The 22,520-nt window shown below is 33.3% G+C and overlaps 1 protein-coding gene across 3 annotated transcripts; it reads left to right on the forward strand.

Annotated features, from left to right (window-relative positions):
* Positions 1-10,870: 10,870 nt before the first annotated feature.
* LOC139892517 (DNA-(apurinic or apyrimidinic site) endonuclease) lies at positions 10,871-15,048 on the forward strand. 3 transcript variants are annotated; one of them, XM_071875623.1, is made up of 9 exons: positions 10,871-11,193; positions 12,393-12,485; positions 12,627-12,771; positions 12,953-13,154; positions 13,420-13,498; positions 13,577-13,638; positions 13,751-13,837; positions 14,193-14,296; positions 14,669-15,048. In XM_071875623.1, the coding sequence occupies exons 1-9, from the start codon at positions 10,927-10,929 to the stop codon at positions 14,758-14,760; spliced, it is 1,131 nt and encodes a 376-aa protein (XP_071731724.1). In that variant the 5' UTR covers positions 10,871-10,926; the 3' UTR covers positions 14,761-15,048. The 3 variants fall into 3 exon arrangements, with proteins under 3 accessions (XP_071731724.1, XP_071731725.1, XP_071731726.1); XM_071875624.1 differs by having other exon boundaries at positions 11,073-11,193; positions 12,378-12,485; positions 14,669-15,047; XM_071875625.1 differs by lacking the exon at positions 10,871-11,193 and adding an exon at positions 11,985-12,089 and having other exon boundaries at positions 14,669-15,047.
* Positions 15,049-22,520: the final 7,472 nt, after the last annotated feature.

Genomic DNA, 22,520 nt, shown 5'->3' on the forward strand with positions numbered 1-22,520 from the left:
GTAGGTGGATTGAATTATTGAATGATTACGACTTTGAGATTCGTTACCACCCGGGGAAGGCAAATGTGGTAGCCGATGCCTTGAGCAGGAAGGACAGAGAACCCATTCGAGTAAAATCTATGAATATAATGATTCATAATAACCTTACTACTCAAATAAAGGAGGCGCAACAAGGAGTTTTAAAAGAGGGAAATTTAAAGGATGAAATACCCAAAGGATCGGAGAAGCATCTTAATATTCAGGAAGACGGAACCCGGTATAGGGCTGAAAGGATTTGGGTACCAAAATTTGGAGATATGAGAGAAATGGTACTTAGAGAAGCTCATAAAACCAGATACTCAATACATCCTGAAACGGGGAAGATGTACAAGGATCTCAAGAAACATTTTTGGTGGCCGGGTATGAAAGCCGATGTTGCTAAATACGTAGGAGAATGTTTGACGTGTTCTAAGGTCAAAGCTGAGCATCAAAAACCATCAGGTCTACTTCAACAACCCGAAATCCCAGAATGGAAATGGGAAAACATTACCATGGATTTCATCACTAAATTTCCAAGGACTGCAAGTGGTTTTGATACTATTTGGGTAATAGTTGATCGTCTCACCAAATCAGCACACTTCCTACCAATAAGAGAAGATGACAAGATGGAGAAGTTAGCACGACTGTATTTGAAGGAAGTCGTCTCCAGACATGGAATACCAATCTCTATTATCTCTGATAGGGATGGCAGATTTATTTCAAGATTCTGGCAGACATTACAGCAAGCATTAGGAACTCGTCTAGACATGAGTACTGCCTATCATCCACAAACTGATGGGCAGAGCGAAAGGACGATACAAACGCTTGAAGACATGCTACGAGCATGTGTTATTGATTTCGGAAACAGTTGGGATCGACATCTACCGTTAGCAGAATTTTCCTACAACAACAGCTACCATTCAAGCATTGAGATGGCGCCGTTTGAAGCACTTTATGGTAGAAAGTGCAGGTCTCCGATTTGTTGGAGTGAAGTGGGGGATAGACAGATTACGGGTCCGGAGATTATACAAGAAACTACCGAGAAGATCATCCAAATTCAACAACGGTTGAAAACCGCCCAAAGTCGACAAAAGAGCTACGCTGACATTAAAAGAAAAGATATAGAATTTGAAATTGGAGAGATGGTCATGCTTAAAGTTGCACCTTGGAAAGGCGTTGTTCGATTTGGTAAACGAGGAAAATTAAATCCAAGGTATATTGGACCATTCAAGATTATTGATCGTGTCGGACCAGTAGCTTACCGACTAGAGTTACCTCAACAACTCGCAGCTGTACATAACACTTTCCACGTCTCGAATTTAAAGAAATGTTTTGCTAAAGAAGATCTCACTATTCCGTTAGATGAAATCCAAATCAACGAAAAACTTCAATTCATCGAAGAACCCGTCGAAATAATGGATCGTGAGGTTAAAAGACTTAAGCAAAATAAGATACCAATTGTTAAGGTTCGATGGAATGCTCGTAGAGGACCCGAGTTCACCTGGGAGCGTGAAGATCAGATGAAGAAGAAATACTCGCATCTATTTCCAGAAGATTCGTCAACACCTTCAACAGCTTAAAATTTCGGGACGAAATTTATTTAACGAGTAGGTACTGTAGTGACCCGAACTTTTCCATGTTTATATATATTAATTGAGATTGATATTTACATGATTAAATGTTTCCAACATGTTAAGCAATCAAACTTGTTAAGACTTGATTAATTGAAATATGTTTCATATAGACAATTGACCACCCAAGTTGATCGGTGATTCACGAACGTTAAAACTTGTAAAAACTATATGATGACATATATATGGATATATATATATAGTTAACATGATACTATGATAAGAAAACATATCATAAAGTATATTAACAATGAACTACATATGTAAAAACAAGACTACTAACTTAATGATTTTTGAACGAGACATATATGTAACGATTATCGTTGTAAAGACATTTAATGTATATATATCATATTAAGAGATATTCATACATGATAATATCATGATAATATAATAATTTAAAATCTCATTTGATATTATAAACATTGGGTTAACAACATTTAACAAGATCGTTAACCTAAAGGTTTCAAAACAACACTTACATGTAACGACTAACGATGACTTAACGACTCAGTTAAAATGTATATACATGTAGTGTTTTAATATGTATTTATACACTTTTGAAAGACTTCAATACACTTATCAAAATACTTCTACTTAACAAAAATGCTTACAATTACATCCTCGTTCAGTTTCATCAACAATTCTACTCGTATGCACCCGTATTCGTACTCGTACAATACACAGCTTTTAGATGTATGTACTATTGGTATATACACTCCAATGATCAGCTCTTAGCAGCCCATTTGAGTCACCTAACACATGTGGGAACCATCATTTGGCAACTAGCATGAAATATCTCATAAAATTACAAAAATATGAGTAATCATTCATGACTTATTTACATGAAAACAAAATTACATATCCTTTATATCTAATCCATACACCAACGACCAAAAACACCTACAAACACTTTAATTCTTCAATTTTCTTCATCTAATTGATCTCTCTCAAGTTCTATCTTCAAGTTCTAAGTGTTCTTCATAAATTCCAAAAGTTCTAGTTTCATAAAATCAAGAATACTTTCAAGTTTGCTAGCTCACTTCCAATCTTGTAAGGTGATCATCCAACCTCAAGAAATCTTTGTTTCTTACAGTAGGTTATCATTCTAATACAAGGTAATAATCATATTCAAACTTTGGTTCAATTTCTATAACTATAACAATCTTATTTCAAGTGATGATCTTACTTGAACTTGTTTTCGTGTCATGATTCTGCTTCAAGAACTTCGAGCCATCCAAGGATCCATTGAAGCTAGATCCATTTTTCTCTTTTCCAGTAGTTTTATCCAAGGAAATTAAGGTAGTAATGATGTTCATAACATCATTCGATTCATACATATAAAGCTATCTTATTCGAAGGTTTAAACTTGTAATCACTAGAACATAGTTTAGTTAATTCTAAACTTGTTCGCAAACAAAAGTTAATCCTTCTAACTTGACTTTTAAAATCAACTAAACACATGTTCTATATCTATATGATATGCTAACTTAATGATTTAAAACCTGGAAACACGAAAAACACCGTAAAACCGGATTTACGCCGTCGTAGTAACACCGCGGGCTGTTTTGGGTTAGTTAATTAAAAACTATGATAAACTTTGATTTAAAAGTTGTTATTCTGAGAAAATGATTTTTATTATGAACATGAAACTATATCCAAAAATTATGGTTAAACTCAAAGTGGAAGTATGTTTTCTAAAATGGTCATCTAGACGTCGTTCTTTCGACTGAAATGACTACCTTTACAAAAACGACTTGTAACTTATTTTTCCGACTATAAACCTATACTTTTTCTGTTTAGATTCATAAAATAGAGTTCAATATGAAACCATAGCAATTTGATTCACTCAAAACGGATTTAAAATGAAGAAGTTATGGGTAAAACAAGATTGGATAATTTCTCTCATTTTAGCTACGTGAAAATTGGTAACAAATCTATTCCAACCATAACTTAATCAACTTGTATTGTATATTATGTAATCTTGAGATACCATAGACACGTATACAATGTTTCGACCTATCATGTCGACACATCTATATATATTTCGGAACAACCATAGACACTCTATATGTGAATGTTGGAGTTAGCTATACAGGGTTGAGGTTGATTCCAAAATATATATAGTTTGAGTTGTGATCAATACTGAGATACGTATACACTGGGTCGTGGATTGATTCAAGATAATATTTATCGATTTATTTCTGTACATCTAACTGTGGACAACTAGTTATAGGTTACTAACGAGGACAGCTGACTTAATAAACTTAAAACATCAAAATATATTAAAAGTGTTGTAAATATATTTTGAACATACTTTAATATATATGTATATATTGTTATAGGTTCGTGAATCAACAGTGGCCAAGTCTTACTTCCCGACGAAGTAAAAATCTGTGAAAGTGAGTTATAGTCCCACTTTTAAAATCTAATATTTTTGGGATGAGAATACATGCAGGTTTTATAAATGATTTACAAAGTAGACGCAAGTACGTGAAACTACATTCTATGGTTGAATTATCGAAATCGAATATGCCCCTTTTTATTAAGTCTGGTAATCTAAGAATTTGGGAACAGACACCCTAATTGACGCGAATCCTAAAGATAGATCTATTGGGCCTAACAAACCCCATCCAAAGTACCGGATGCTTTAGTACTTCGAAATTTATATCATATCCGAAGGGTGTCCCGGAATGATGGGGATATTCTTATATATGCATCTTGTTATTGTCGGTTACCAGGTGTTCACCATATGAATGATTTTTATCTCTATGTATGGGATGTGTATTGAAATATGAAATCTTGTGGTCTATTATTATGATTTGATATATAGGTTAAACCTATAACTCACCAACATTTTTGTTGACGTTTTAAGCATGTTTATTCTCAGGTGATTATTAAGAGCTTCCGCTGTCACATACTTAAATAAGGACGAGATTTGGAGTCCATGCTTGTATGATATTGTGTAAAAACTGCATTCAAGAAACTTATTTTGTTGTAACATATTTGTATTGTAAACCATTATGTAATGGTCGTGTGTAAACAGGATATTTTAGATTATCATTATTTGATAATCTACGTAAAGCTTTTTAAACCTTTATTGATGAAATAAAGGTTATGGTTTGTTTTAAAATGAATGCTGTCTTTGAAAAACGTCTCATATAGAGGTCAAAACCTCGCAACGAAATCAATTAATATGGAACGTTTTTAATCAATAAGAACGGGATATTTCACCTATATTCACAAAATGAAGCAGCTCATTAGAAAAAATTAAGTAGCAGCTCAAAGAGTATACAATAAGGAGTCAACCAAGTAGCAATTCTAAGTATATTCAAATGCTTTTGCGTTATTATAGTTAAAGAAAAATGTGCAAAAGAGTTACTAATTTTGGCCAAACCCATTTTAACATGTAGTTAATTTACTTATTTGACTGGACCGTAAATACTAATATTGTTCAAACGATTAGCACGCTGCAAGAAATACCTACTGGAAAACTGTCTTGAAGAAACAGACGGAGCAATAGTACCCACTCACACATCAAAAGGATCACCAGGAACGCTGCCACTATGATACGTATATGTTACAAATATGTATATATGACCAAATATGAGCCCGTCTGTTAGACAGAAGCGTAAAAAATAAATAAATACGTAAAAAAACATATACGATGATAAACAAAGCACAATAGGTAGCTACAAACCAATAAGGAATTTGTATACAAATAAATAGAAACCAGTTAAATTTATATATAATGTAATTACCTGCAGTAACTCCAACTCCTAACAAACTGGATTTAGATCATTAAAGGGGACAAAAGTATGCTCATGAGGACCATTCCATTCAGATTTATCAAACGCCATTGCAATTGACTTTCCAATGATCATTAATTTGCAGTCACGTGTTCAATGGATTGATCAATACCTCTCGGGGTTATCGACTATAGCTGCATTACGAATTACATAATGACCGTTCTCATTCATAACAGACTCAAACTTCGGCTTTTAAAGAAAAAAAATACTATAGATAGACTTTTATAGAGAAACACTTATAATACAAATAAGGTATATTGTCATATTAAATGTATCTTTAAACACTTATAAAGATACATAACAAAACTACAATTTTAACCTAATGTATCCTTATTAAGATAAGTATTATGTGTATAGAAATTGAAATCTACTTTCGGAACACAACATACCTGATCAAAATTCGAAGATACCCGATCAAACGAAAATCAGAAGATACCTGCTGCTCCTGAAAAGCCGCACCATGTAATATTATTGCATCTCAGATACATCTCAGCCTGTTGACATACTTTTACAATAACCATCATAACAATTCCAACTCAATGTCAATTTCCTGAAGTTGTTGATAAAAGCTAAGTACTCTTCAATCCTATTCAAATACAGATTTATTAACACATAATGTATATAAGAAACTTACAATAAAATCTCAAATATAATAAAAATCAACCTTCACTGTTGCTGAAATCGCCTAATTTGGAGCTCGCATCCGCACTTTCTGACCTCAATTCATTGCATCACCTTTTCTTTCAGTATCTTGTATATTCAGTCATATGAGATACAATATCGAATAAACATAATACAAATCAATAACACTACTCAAAACTTATATAGACTACACAAAAAGTTGAAAAATTCAAAATATACCAAGTCAATCACCTAAACATACCTCTTGTGACTATACCTCTTTTGACTTAGATATGATTCATATCTATGAAGTGTATGTGTACATTCGCAAGTAATTATATTACACTTAGATATGATTCACTTACACTTAGGTATTTGATTCGGTATGACAAAGACAGTATCACAAGTAATTTTGTGCATGAAATCCCGAATCAAATACCTAAGTGTAAGTGAATTATATTAAACTGTCAATTTAAAAAAATCATAAAAATTAACAAACCAATAGTGAAATTCGTATATGGAAAATGAAAATTACAAACCTGTAAGGAAATCGTATGACTTCAAAATTGATTTTAGCAGATATACTCCTTTTAATTGTTTCAGGCGGTTAATAAGAAACCTTTATGCAAATCATTTCGTTAAACATGAAAGCCAAAAAAATCCATGTTGCAGAATCGAATACCATTCTTTAAAAAATAATGCACTGCACAAAACACTCACATTTTAACATCAGATAAAAATCATTACTATATAAATATAGATAAAATATAAAATAGAAACAATAAATGACTCACCCGGTTGTTGAAGGCTTATTTTTTTGTGTTTTTATCTCTAACCCAACAAACATATTTCAATTAGCCAGAAAGAGTATGAGGGTGACCCAACCATCTTGCCACTTCTATTAAAGATGTATAGATACCTTATCTTCACAACCGGGTACACAGATGCAGAAAAGGCGTGATTCTTGATGACATAACCTATAACTAACCTTGATTGTGATTCCCCTCAAAAGCTTATATTGGAGCCAGTAACCTGATTTGAACTACACTTTGCCATATAAAACATAATTCTTAATCAATGTAACCAATGAAACCGAATTCATAAAAACTGTATAATCAAAGAATCACTAATTAATGAATTTTACCTAAATGAGGCTGCATAAACATCTAAACATTCGTACACCAGGTCGCTGCCATGAAAAGATAAAAGTAGAAAACAAACCTGGCTGTAGCTTTGCGGTTGATAAGAAACCTTTGGTTGCCAGCAGCTATTAACAAAAACCTAAAATCATAGGGCAGTTCTTAGAGACATTCGATGAAATATACACACATGCTTACCATCATCTACTATATACAATAGTTCTTCGAAATACATACACGCCAAATATCAACCTTCAATCAGAAATCAAGCAACAATTGATATTTATGAGCTCGTGTGTTGAACGACAACTCTATTAAATAGTATTTGTAAAAACTAATAATGACACAGAGAGCCCGTCCATTGAACAGTAGTTGTAAAAATACGTTTTCGCAAATGTCGATAACCTATAAAAATAACCAAACATAGCCGTGAAAACCAAGGCAATTATATCAGTTTGGTAAAGGTAGAAATTCTAACCCATTCACTTATAACTACATTAAAAAAAATTAAAAAGTTGTATTATATAATGAATAATTGATATGGTATTAAATTTAGTAGTAATAATATAACGCATGTGCCATTGAGAAATTCAGGTTTGTTTTTCATATTTGATATAGTGATGAGCAAATTCGACCCGTTTCTACCCATATCAAAAAATACAATTATGACCCGTTCTTTAAGGCATCAATTTTTATCCACACTAAATCAAACTAAATTGAAATAACGGCATGATAAAGACAATATCACAATTCACAAGTAATTTTGTGCATGAAATAAAAATAATGTGGTTAAGTATATTAGTATAAACACCTTCATGCTGTTTACGCAACAAATATGCAAAATGGGTTGTCATTGTCGTGTTCTAAAAAACGGGACACTAAAAGTAGATATTAAAGAAAGATTAAGGATAAACTAACTTTGAGAAAGTACCTTGTTAAGAAACGGGACAATCATAAAATTTTAGAGCAGCCTATAAACACCATCTTTCTTCATCCAATTAATTAAAGGACACAATACCCTTGAAGTATCTCTAACACACTCTCCAGACCTAAAAACGGCAGAATTCAGGTCATTAGATGTGTCGCTACCGAGAAGTTTTTGTAATAACCACAAATCAAATGAGCTAACTTTTAATACATAATCTGAATAATCATCATATCATCAAAAAAGTAACCATCAAATAATAAAAAAGTACATAATCGGAAAACAACTGATATAATGGTTGTATGTGATAAAATTATTGTTAATGATCGTCTGAAATGAAACCCCAATTACATAAAATTAGGGTTGTATAATACATTATGAATGCATTCAGCGCAGACTTATTTCCAAAAGATCGTGAAGAAAACTGAATGTAAATAAATCTGGAAATTTAATACTCCTTAAAGATCAACCTACTTTCCTCAATTAAACAGTAAAAAGTGCAGAATATCACAACAACCAACATCTACATAGTCCAAGCATAATGGAGAGTCTTCTTAAAAAATAAACAGTCTTATGTATTTTTAAATCTAAATGATTTAGGTATTGTTTAACTCACACATAGACCTTACAAATGATATTGTATCAGGTAAATTATATAACAAAGTCACACACACAAAAGCCAAAATATTGAATCAGAAGTATATGTCATTGATTAAAATTCAGAATTTGATATCAAAACTATATGTCAAAATGGCATCAAATGTTGTATAAAATAAAAAAAATCTATGCAGAAAAAAGAAAGTAAGTAAACAAATTGACATATCTATTCATCCAAATCTCAAAACTTCAATAAACAAATAAAACGTTTTAAGTCTACGTGAAAGTCCTAAACTGGAACCATGTGCATTTCTAATTGTATGGATTTAGTAGTAAAAAAAAAAGGTTTAGACATACCTTTTGAAGAATCGTATTACAATCTGTTTCTATCTTGCCTTTCTCAAATACTCAGTGTCGCAGAACCCTAAAAGCACGGATGAAATCAATGGTTGTTTGAATTGAATGATCGTTTAAACCAAGTTACAGCTTCAAGTTAATAAACACAAGTTACACAATTTTTCATACAAATAAATTCAACATGACATATACTGATATACCTACATACAAAAATCAATTGATAAACTAACCTTAGACGCCGGTAACCACAAATAGATTTCAAACCTAATCTGGATATTGTTATCAGATCCCATGAATTTGGCGATGACGGAAATAGCGATTTAGACAGATGTACAACAAAATCAAGGTAAATCCTTCACGGATTTCTCACGAAAATGATTCGTTGTAATCGAAAAACTATATGCAGATGATAATCAATTGATACATCAGATGAATTAGAAATCGTGAATCGGGATATACATAGGTCAAATCGTGTTGTTACATGTTGATTGGAAATTAGGGTTTGAGAAGTGATTTAGAGCGTACGATGCAGTGGACTACGTGAAGAAATCGATTTAGGGTTAATTGACAACAACTAAAGATAAACTAAAAGAGGTGTTTCAATTGAAGGAGAATGAAAAGGGTTAAAACCCTAAAACGAAGATTGAATGCTTCTGGACACGCGTCATTCATACATAAAAATTGAATTTTTTTAATTCAAAATTCTGAGAAAAATAGAAATGCTGAGGAGTAACCAGGAAGCGCCACGTGGATATATCTTACCGGTTTAGTAATATAGAAGATTTGGGTTTAGAATGGAAATCGAAACGCAAGCAAATAATTCAGATGGGTTTAGCATATACAGATGTGAGAAGGTGGACTTTGACGTACTAACCTTGATATATACATTTTTTATTTATACTTTTTGCGTGTTTCTGTACAATAAGCATGATATATATTTTTTATTATTCAGAATGAATTCGAAACAATTCATGTTCTGATATCTAAGGCTGTATTCTCGAGATTTATTTAGAATGGAAAGGAGAGGCGTTTGATGGATTAAAAAATAACGGCGATTCTCGAGTTTTAAATTTTAGCGGAAATGAGAGAAGAGGAGATGATTAGGAAGGATAGTACCTTTAGATTTTGTCACCAAAACTCTCCGCCCATATTTGGACGGATTGAGAAGGATAGTAAAACATTATTATCCCTTTTACTCTTTTTCGCTATAAGAAAGACCCGAGAATACAACCCAAGTTTTTTTTTTTTTTTTTAATAAACTTTCATTTCATGTTTTAAGAAACAAACTTATGTGTTTGGATTTAACTTTACGTTTTAAAAAGTGATATGCATATGCATTTAAATAATTAGAATTTGAAGTCAGTTATATCAATGTGTATAAACTAATGATGTTTTGATTTAATTATCTTGTTTGATAACATAATAATTAAATAATTTACTTTTAAATATTTAGTAAATCAGATTATGTGATAACCTAATAATAACTAGTTATAGAAAATAATAATCGAAAAAATTAATTATCACGTTTTGCTGCGTTAAAGGATATACTTATTCACACTTTTTGAGTCTTTTACCTTTGTATTTAATTGATTTTATATTTTAAATCTGTCAAACACTATTAATTACTCCGGTTATTAACATTTTAAAAACGTAATACTATCGACTAATCATGTTCTAAACTCAAAACACCCCTTAATCAAAATTGATATGTGAAATTAGTATATGGGCCTGACAATATACATTTTTTTTTTTTTTGAACCCAATTAACAAAAGGCCAAAATCCATTAGAAATCTGCCGGAGACGGGGTCCGGTGATCAACACAACAAAGATGAAGCGATTTTTTCAACCAGTGCAGAAAGATGCTTCTTTCAAGAAACCTACTCTTTCTTCACCATCATCAGCTGCCATTGATGATGCAGTCACAAAAACAGAATCAACAAACCCAGTTGGAGATGAAGGTAATAAGACCCAGAAAAAAGAACCCACAAAGTTCTTGACTTGGAATGCTAACAGCTTTCTTCTTAGGATAAAAAACAACTGGCCTGAGTTCACTAAATTTATTGATGAAATTGATCCTGATATCATTGCTATACAGGTGACAATTTTACCCTTAATTTATACTGTAATTACATCGTTGAAATTTGTTTCATTTATGAGGATCCCACAAATATTATCAAGATATTATATATTAGGGTTTTGTATCACCGAAGTGTTTGAGAAATGATGAGATGGGGTTTATTGCATTTTAAAAAAGATTTTTTTTAGTGTTGTGTTAAAATTATATTAGCATTTTGGTGAATGTATGACATTGTGTGTATATTTTCACCTTGGTTTATATATTCTTTAACCCAATGCCAACTATATGAAGATTTAGCTTCACTTTATGCCTTTTTTGGTCTTAGTTTTAAGGATACTCTTAGTGTTTTTATTTTTGAGTGATTCGCATATAGAACAACTGAAAGCAGCTAATATACTTGCAAATGCAAAATTTTAAGGAAGCGTACATTTGTAAATTCCATTGTATAAGTAGTCAGAACATGTACCAAGTTATTGTGTAGTTTGTTATGTCAGTTGTAGCTTAGATCTACTTTCAAAGTATCGAGGATTCTAGTGTAAGGATTTATCTTTGGGTGCGTTTGATAAAACTGAATGATTTAGCGCTAAATGATTCAAAGTCTCTGACTAAATTTGGTTCTGAATGAAAATAAGTTGTTTGATAATCATTGTGAATGAGCTATATAAATCGGGTAAAATTATTTTATTAATGTGTTACATAAATTAAAAATTCAATATACTTGTTTGTTAAGTGTTCTGGCTAATTTGAGGAGGATATTACGGAAAATTTAGGTGCTTAATGGTTAAGAGAGTGTTTCATCTCTGAATGGTTCAGCACTGAATGCTGAACCATTGAACATCATATGTCATTCAGAAGTAAGAAACAAACGCACTGAATGCTGAATAGTTCAACATTCCTGACCATTCAATTAAGAGGTAAATAAACACACCCTTAATGTTCTAGTGTTATACACCTCAACTTTGTCGAAGTTATTAAGCAATGTATTATATCCGTTTTAATAATATATTTGTTTTTTTTTTTTTTTTTTTCAGAATTGAAAAATCTATAACATAAGTCACATAGTATGTACAACCAAAATTATTATATAATCATACCACTTGGACAAAGGCCCTTTGTATTATATATTGTTTTTGTCACGAAAAAAATGTACACTTATAAATCCGCAAATTATTAAAAGTATGTTACGGATATTCTTCTAACAGTATAATGGATGTTAGGAAGTAAGAATGCCTGCAGCTGGTGCCAAAGGCGCTCCAAAGAACCCGAGAGAGTTAAAGGACGATAACAATGCTTCACGAGATGAAAAACTGGTACTTCGTTATCGTTATAATAATAAAAGTTGAGATTAATATATACGAATGTTTATGAATTTGATTATACTATCTTCAGAAGATATTAGTCAAGTATTTAAGTGGTTTCATATCATACCTCAATGGTAACGAATTTTGCAGATTATAACACGGGCATTATCAGGTCCCACATTCAGAAAGTATGATGTATGGTGGTCTCTTTCCGATTCAAAGTACGCCGGAACCGCGTTGTTTGTAAAGAAGTGTTTTCCACCAAAGAAGGTGTCCTTCAATCTAGAGGGCTCAGGTACCCTGATATATTGTTTTTCAAATAAACACGTGATATGGATAAAACATAAATTTTCTGATTTTTCTGACCAAGTTGAACAAACATCATGAGAGTGTGTTAATGCATTATGCAAATTATTAGTCGTTTGGATGTAAAATGGATGGGAGAAATGGATTGATGAATTTTTGTTTATTATTAGTTTCAAAGCATGAAGCAGATGGACGGGTTATTATAGCTGAATTTGAATCTTTTCGCATTATGAATACTTATGTTCCAAACAATGGTTGGAAAGATGAAGAAACCTCGTTCCAAAGGAGAAGAAAATGGGATAAAAGAATGAAAGAGTTTGTTTTGCAATCTACAGATAAACCCCTTATTTGGTGTGGTGATCTTAATGTTAGGTACCTTTCTTTTTTTATAAACCTTTTCGTAAGCATTATTGTATCCGAGTATCATTATTATTAGGCATATGCATACTTAATCACTTACTAGCATAATCTCTCTCTTGAATGTGTCAATTTTTTTTTTTTTTTTTTTACTTTTATATCCTAACTTTATACTAGAAACATTACATTGGAAGATACTTTGTGTGTAATTTTTTGTGGATATCAATATAATATTTGGTTTATATTGTATCTATTATAACTATTATAATGTTTACTGCAGTCACGAAGAGATCGATGTCAGTCATCCAGAATTTTTTCAAAGTGCAAAAATGAACGGCTATATTCCTCCAAACAAAGAGGTTACATTTCTCAAGAATATTTTTAAAACCGGTACAAATTTGTATTTATAAAAATATGACATCAACCGTCGATTGCAGGATTGTGGACAACCTGGATTTACGTTATCCGAGAGGAAGCGTTTTGGTTCCATTCTAAAAGAGTACGCATAATCCTTTACCATCCTTTACGAAACTCTCAATGGATGCTAACACGTATTTGTCATTATTTGATTGCCGTATGCCAAATCTTTGATATCGTTCACCTTTTTTTAGGGGAAAGCTAATAGACGCGTATAGATATCTGCACAACGACAAAGATATGGAGCATGGCTTCTCATGGTCTGGCAACCCTATTGGAAAGTATGTGCTTCTAAATATCAACAGATGTTTTGAACGTTTGTTTCAAATAATGGTCGTAAACCAGGTTGTAAAAGTCGCTAGTCGGGGAGTAGTCGGTCGGGACCTTCTAGTGACTAATCAGCCAGTCGAAGACTAGTCGGGGACTAGTCAGACGTTGACCAACTTTTACTTTGATTGTTATTGACTTACTTTGACCAAATAAATCCGACTTTGAGCTAATAAATCCGAGTTTGACCACCTAAATTGGACTTTTGACAACTTTGACCGAATAAATCGGCCAAGTTGGGGACTTTTATAACAATGTTCATAACTCTTCTTTTCATTATTATGTATGTACTTATATGGATGTTTGCAGGTATCGTGGTAAAAGAATGAGAATAGATTATATGTTAGTGTCTGAAAAACTTAAGGATAAGATTGTCAAGTGTGAGATGCACGGGCATGGGATCGAATTGGAGGGTATGAATGTCATTTTCTCTTATTTTACACAGTTTCAGATACAACCATGTCTATATATAGATCACTGGGATTGCTTTTTTATCTGCTTATTATGACAGCAGATAAACACATCCAAACACCCTAAAGAAAACTAATTATATCTGCTTATTTCAAAAGAGAGAAATGAACACTTAGAATTAAGCATAATAACATACACTTAGTTTTTTAGCAGATAAGCGCATAAATACAAGCAATCAGTCCCTAATTAGTTTACTGTTATCAATACTATAATACTATTTTCTTTTAAGTTCTACTGCAGCATATGCATTTTATTTGTGATATGAATGATGTTAATGACACGATTATATATAAATTGTATTGGTTTTGTTACAGGCTTTTACGGGAGTGATCATTGTCCTGTTTCTCTCGAGCTTGCTGAGCCAACCGTTGATGATAAGCAGAGTGACAGTTTGAACACCAAGTGATCACCATGTTTGAACACCAAGTGATCACCATGTATACTAAGTAGTAGTATTTTCGGTAGAGCTTAGTTGGACTCGAGCTAATATGAGTTTGGTGGTTAATGCTAACAGTGGGTGATGGTATTTATCAATCATTGATTAGAAACCGACTTGGCGGTTTTCTAACATCCAACTTTTAGAGGTTTGTAGCAATGATCTTGACATGATTTCCTTATGCTATTATCATTATTATCATTATCATTATAACAATGTTATTTTGCATGTTGGAAAGGTTTATCCATGATTGGTATCATTAGTTCATGCCAGTGGCTCAAGTTTTCTTGTCAATCATACTTGAACTCAAGTTGAGCATGAAGAGCTTGTACAGTACAAGCTACCGATGCACAAATATGGTGCATCTATAAAAAAGAGAAAAAATAGAAACACAAAACACAACTTTCCCTTTTATGAAATTTGAAGGAGGTTAAAAAAAGTCTTAAGCCTTACAATCAAGAACCAAGGAGGATTAGAATCCCACATAAGCACTGATACTTTCACTATTTATTTTGATAAAATTATTATCTTTGTGTATTGAATATAAAATTTGTACATCAAATATCAGGGCCGCTCCTGAGAATTTGGATGCCCAGTGCGAAATGATCGAAAATATGCCCCCAAACAAAAACATAACACAGAAAAAATATATTTCAAAGGGTTCAAAAACTAGTCGAGCTAATCGGCTTATTTCAACACCGGTTTTTATCATATAAATACAACACAATTTGTTGAGATAAATGCAATACAATTATTTTTATTTGAATGTGAACCATATATTGTTTCCTGAGTTAAACTCCTTATTTGGAATAGGAATTCACTAGTTTTTAATTCTTTCTTTTAAACATAATATATATATATATATATATATATATATATATATATATATATATATATATATATATATATATATATATATATATATATATATTATGTTTAAAAGAAAGAATTAAATAGTGGTAGGATCAAGAGAGAAGTAACCAATCAGTGGGAAGCAAAATCTTTTTTTTTCTTTTCATTTTTTGAAAAAACTTTGTTCACGAACATTATAGATTGGATGAAAATATGAACATTTAATAAAGACACTTTGTGATAAATGTTTTTATTTTGGCGGAAAAACGGTCGAAGAACTAATATATAACAATTATCGTGTTTTTCGAGCGTATGTTGAGGTTTTAGATATTAGGGTTTAGATATTAGGGTTTATAGGGTTTAGATATTAGGGTTTAGAAATTTAGGGTTTAGGGTTTAGATTTAGGATTTAGATTGAGTTTTTAACACGAACGGTTTAGAGTTTAGGGTTTAGGGTTTGGTGTTTTGGGTCCATAAACCCAAAACACCAAACCCTAAACCCTAAACCCTAAACTCTAAATCGGGCTAAATTTTACTTCACAAAACATGAAGAAAAAAAAAACGTTAACATTCTTCACGAACAATATTATCTTGAATGTTATTTTGTCGATCGTTTTCCCGTCTAAATAATAACATTCATCACGAAGTGTCTTTTCTAAATATTCATAGTGTGATCTTGATGCTTGAAAAAAAAAATTCCAAAAAAAACGAAAAAAAAAAATTTCTTCCCCCCGATTGGTTACTTCCCCATTGATCCTGCCCCTATATATAGGGCAGGATCAATGGGTAAGTAACCAATCGGGGGGAAGCGGGGGGAAGCAAAAAAAATTCGTTTTTTTTTTGAATTTTTTTTTTCCGTCATCAAGATCACACGAAAATATGAACATTTAGAAGAGACACTTCGTGATGAATGTTATTATTTAGGAGGGAAAACGATCGACAAAAATAACATTCAAGATAATATTGTTCGTGAAGAATATGAACGTTTTTTTTTCTTTCATGTTTTGTGAAGTAAAATTTAGCCCGATTTAGAGTTTAGGGTTTAGGGTTTAGGGTTTGGTGTTTTGGGTTTATTCCATAAACCTAAAACACCAAACCCTAAACCCTAAACTCTAAACCGTTCGTGTTAAAAACTCAATCTAAATCCTAAATCTAAACCCTAAACCCTAAATTTCTAAACCCTAATATCTTAACCCTATAAACCCTAATATCTAAACCCCAATAGCTAAAACCTCAAAATACGCTCGAAAAACACGATAATTGTTATATATTACTTCTTCGAGCGTTTTTTCGCCAAAATAAAAACATTTATCACAAAGTGTCTCTACTAAATGTTCATATTTTCATCTCATCTATAATGTTCGTGAACAAAGTTTTTTCAAAAAACGAAAAAAAAAAAGTTTTGCTTCCCCCCGCTTCCCCCCGAATGGTTACTTCCCTCTTGATCCTACCGCTATATATATATATATATATATATATATATATATATATATATATATATATATATATATATATATATATATATTACTGTAATCCGATTTTTATACGTTTTAACCAAAATTCAAGAGATGAAATTATATTGATTAAAAAATAACTATAACCTGTAATCTTGATAGTAATAGTTAAAAATGATATGATTACAGATTATGAATTCAAATTAAAATTTATTAGAAATATTGTTAATAAATGTCTCACAAATTATTACCTAGTAACTTATAACTTTTTATGATAAAAGGAGTCTATGTATTTTTATACAGTATATTTGATATTTATAGATAGATAGATACGGAGTAATAATAATGTAATAACCATACTAAAAATAATGTATGAAAAAAAAAACAATTTATTAAAATACTTTACGGGCCGTGTGAACTATTATTCAATTGATATACACTATAGATTAAGTGGTTTGTTTGTTTGTAATGTCAATTTCTTTTTCAATCATTGTTAATGTGTTCGATCTCTTCCAATGTTATCGTCAAATGTAAGACGATCAGAGCGAGACCTTTCAATTATTATCGTTTGTGTGTACCACCGGATCTTTATGATCTTCGATATATATATATATATATATATATATATATATATATATATATATATATATATATATATATATTAATATTTTCGTCGAAAAAAAAAAAAGTAACTAGAGGGGTCTACATTTGTATTCATACCCATCACTTTCTTTATACCCTTCTTTTTTTGTCTAAACTACAACTCCCATTAAACCACTAAAAAATCATTCTCTTTCAAAAATCTAGAAAATTAATCTTAAAAATTTGATGCCCCTTGTTTTGATGTCCAGTGCCGTCGCACCTCCCTCCCTACCATAGGCCTGACCCTGGTCATTGTTAGCCTATATTATTTAGCCCATGTATTATGTGTTGGGCTAAGCCCATTTGTGTTTGTTAGGGTTTTTGCCTATTTATAGGGGATTATCACCAAAATGCCCAAATATTTTTCACCCCTTCCACCAGAGCCCAAAAAAAAAAAAAAAAAAAAAAATTTTGACAAAATGCCCTCGCAAGGCGCAAGGTACCTTGCGTACAAACTGGCGCAAGTACGCAAGCTTCCTTGCGTCCTTGCGCATTTATCTTATCAGGATAGAATTTTCAGAATAAGATTTCATTAGATTTTCTAGATTTTCATGGATGTAATTTTGATCCTATATAAAGAATGTCCCTGGAACTTGTAATTTATCATTTCCTAACAACTCATTCCAAAAGAATTTCAGTGATTATTGGCTACACAAGGTACATTTTCAAGCATTTTTTTTGCACTACCTAAGTATTTATGAATTGTGTTAATGAAGATAAATTTGTTGTTCATATATGTTGTGGGGGTTCGTTTGAGTATATTAACAACATTCCCATGTATTTACCCCTAGATTGTTTTAGAATTCGGCTAAAACTACCTGTTGCACCTATAAAACCAATGAATCAGAGAATATTATTAAAAAATGTTCTTAAAAAAATACAAATGCCACCCAATTCACCTGTTTCAATGAGATACATTTATAATAACCATGTTTTTGATATTACGGATGATTATGAAGACTTTCAAGAGTTCTTACAATATGCATTTGTAAATGCTCCGATTGATATTTATGTTGTTGAGAAAGTACGAATGAATCTACCACAACGAAACCCAGAAACACACGTACCACAACGAAACCAAGAAACACACCAACCACAACGAAACTCAGAAACACTCCAACCACAACCAAACCCAGAAACACACTCAACACAAGTCACTGAACCAAACCTTCATAATTTAGAAGCAGAAGAGCCTGAAATGCCACCTCCAAACACTGAAAAGTTTGATATGTTTAACTATGGTGTTGAAAACGTATGTAAAATTAAAGAAGGAGACCACCCGTTTGAGATATCTGTTATCGCATCTAGTGATTCAGATGGAGAAAAAGACGAAGAAGATCAATATTGTAACAACCCGACCCGTATTAAAACCGGCCCATAAAAATTTTTCCTTTTAATATGCTTTAAATAACACTTTAGGTCCCAATTGTGTTTCCATAAACATCTTTAATTACAATAGAAGGTTTAATAACCTTAAAACGTTTAATACATTAGTTAATTGTCCAAACGGACATACACGACCCGACTAGTTTAGTTTTTAACCAAAACCGAGCATGGTGATTTGGGACTACGCTACCCAAATCCTAATCAAATACAAAAGCAAGATCTTCTTAGCAACCTAGCCAAGATCTCTAATCCCCAAGTTTACCCGAGCCGCCAAGCATGCGATCCTATAAAAATAGCAACAACGAGAGGGTAAGCTAACGCTTAGTGAATGATAATATACTACATACATATATATGTATAAAATGGACACGCCACACAATATCAAATACCGCATACCGAAGCATCCAAGTATAAGGCAACTACACTAAGCATACCGTACGATCTCTAAGCAACAAGCTAAAGATATCAACAAGTATAAGTTCACCAACGACGATGTGAACAACGCCAATAAGCTACACCCGGAGGGTTAGCTACAACACAACATTACATTAATATATATAACAATATAAAACGAATAAGGTTAACCCCTTAACCCATTACCCAATACCAAACGCCACAATGAAGATTGGTCGAGCTACACCAGCCTTAGTAATCCGAACCCACACGAGATTACTATCTTCGCAACATCGAGGTTGGCCGAACTACACGAGCCTTAGTAATCTGAAACTACACGAGATTACTACCTCAATAAGATGACCGAACTACACAAGTCATCGTGAATTCGAACTACACGCGATTCACTTCTCAACATCAAAACCTACGGTCACGGGATTATAAAATCCACCACATCGGGGTCATCCAAAACCACATCACAATATATGTGATAACGTACACACAAGTGTACACCTCGCCGAAAGGAGGTCAACCAAAACGCACAACTGTGCCAATTGGACTCATACAAAAGTCCATCAAATCCACCTATATGTGAAGTGAGCTCTATAATGGAGAACCACTTCACCCGACCCGCACCCATCCTACACATACATATGCATATAGGATATTAACACTCACCTTGTCGCCTTGAAGAATGCTTCCAAGTAATCCGCAACTCGTCAATGGAAAGTACCTATTCCATTATCACAAATTCAACAACACACTTAGATTGGATTTAAAAACCAACCCAATTTGACACTTAGTGCAAATTCGACCCAAATGCACCTCCAAGTACAAACCACGCCCAAACTGACCAATAATCACTAACACAAGTGATAATGGTCCTAATATGCCAATTAAACCCGAACACAAGTGTTAAACACTTATCGTTCTCAAAATCGCCCATAAACCCTAATTTTGACCCATAAGGTCAAAATCCCATCATTTACAAGTTTTGACACCAAAACATGTTTAACTCGGTTTTATACTTCAACTTAATCCATTTTAAGTTTACAAACCTCATCGAATCGACATTCGGATCATAATCCTCAACAAACCCTAATTTTGACTCTAGTCAAAATTAGTCAACCACGAAAACCCTAAAAGTCTCCAAAACACCAATAATCACTAATGCTAGTGATTATACACCATTCTCAAATCTTAAACATGGTTAAATCATTAACCAACCCAAAACCCGCCTTTAACACTTACAAACCCGAATCTTGGTGTTAATCTCCAATTAACAACTAAATGGGTTCCATCTATGAATCATAAAATCAAAAGCCCCAAATTTGAATGATGAACACGAAAATGAAATTCGGAGTTAGAGCTTACCACTAGTATCACCGTGTAGCTAAGAACGAGGAGAACAACCTAGTCAACTACGCCAAAGATCAAATCCCGCTTCTTCCTTTCCAAAAATCCCTTTGAAATCAAATGGGTGTTTGAGTTTTTGAGAGGAAAATGAAATGAAAAGGAAAATGAAATTAGGAAATGAAATGAATGGATGAGGTTAAAGCCTCAAATCTGTCTTAAACGTGAAAAGACCAAAATGCCCTTGAACTTCATTTAAAATTACAAGAATCTGGTGCCAGTTCGTGCAGTATGCCGCGCCGCGGCCTTAAATGTCGCGCCGCGACATTTGACTAAGTCGGCGATCATTTTAAACCTAACTTCTGATCTGGATTTATTCAAAACGCCGCGCCACGGCTCCCTTTGTCGCGCCGCGACACTCAACGTGTCCTGACTCATTTTCTCGCATACAAGACTTTAACACCCGAATATGTCCCGAACCCTTCATACGCCTATCGTACATACACAATACACCTATAAATCATGTACGGAGAAAAACGGGGTGTTACAACTCTCCCCCACTTAGATTCAATCACGTCCTCGTGATCCTCGTCACTTAACCAAACGGACCACACTTCACGGTCCTCAAACATAAGTCCCAACCGACTTTCCTAAGCAATTCTTCTCACTGAATTGCCTTTGACAACTAAATCGTCACCCGCAATTTATCAAATCCACAATCCGAGCACTAAAACCATGCTCATTCCCTAACATCGGGAAAACTCAACCAATCTCGTACCGAGATATCAACCCCTTAGCGTACCCTTACCGAGTACAACGCTAAAAGCAACCAAGTCTCAACTTAAGGTCAACAATCCGAAACGATGAAGACCGAACCAAATGAATCCTTACGAATAACACCAATCACTATACATCCCTTGTAGTGCGCAATACGACCAATACGCAACTACCGTAACATCATAATCCAATGGCTAAAACCGATAGCGCCCAAAATGACTATGGAAACGCAAATCTCAAGGTGTACAAAATCGACTATCGTCACACCCGTAGCAACATGTGAGCGAAACACGGCTATCGCATCACTAATCATACAACATGGTCCTCACAACCCCACCATCGGCGTATAAAACAACCGATAGTTCCCACAACATGGTCCTTACGACCCCACCATGGGTGTATCAAACAACCAATAGATCACACGACATGGTCCTTACGACCCCACCATCGGTGTATAAAACAACCGACAGATCACACAACCCGAAGGCTGGCCGAAAACACACGCGCCTTAGTGAATCCGAACTACACGCGACTCACTACCTTCCCCACAACAACAATCGGGATTGGCCGAACTACATGTGCCTTAGTGAATCCGAACTACACGAGAGTCACTATCCCGGAGGAATGACCGAACTACACGAGTCATTTGTGAATCCGAACTACACGAGACTCACTCCTCAATACAATGACCGAAACCACACGAGTCATTGGTGAATCCGAACTACACGCGACTCACTTCCACAATAAGATGACCGAAACCACACGCGTCATCGTGAATCCGAAACCAAACGCGATCCACTACCATGATGAAGTCAGCGGACCCGAAGATCATGCTTCACCAATCAATAACCATGATGAAGTCAGCAGACTCGA

This window comes from Rutidosis leptorrhynchoides, chromosome 2, assembly GCF_046630445.1.
Source record: "Rutidosis leptorrhynchoides isolate AG116_Rl617_1_P2 chromosome 2, CSIRO_AGI_Rlap_v1, whole genome shotgun sequence".
NCBI classification, from domain to species: domain Eukaryota; kingdom Viridiplantae; phylum Streptophyta; class Magnoliopsida; order Asterales; family Asteraceae; genus Rutidosis; species Rutidosis leptorrhynchoides.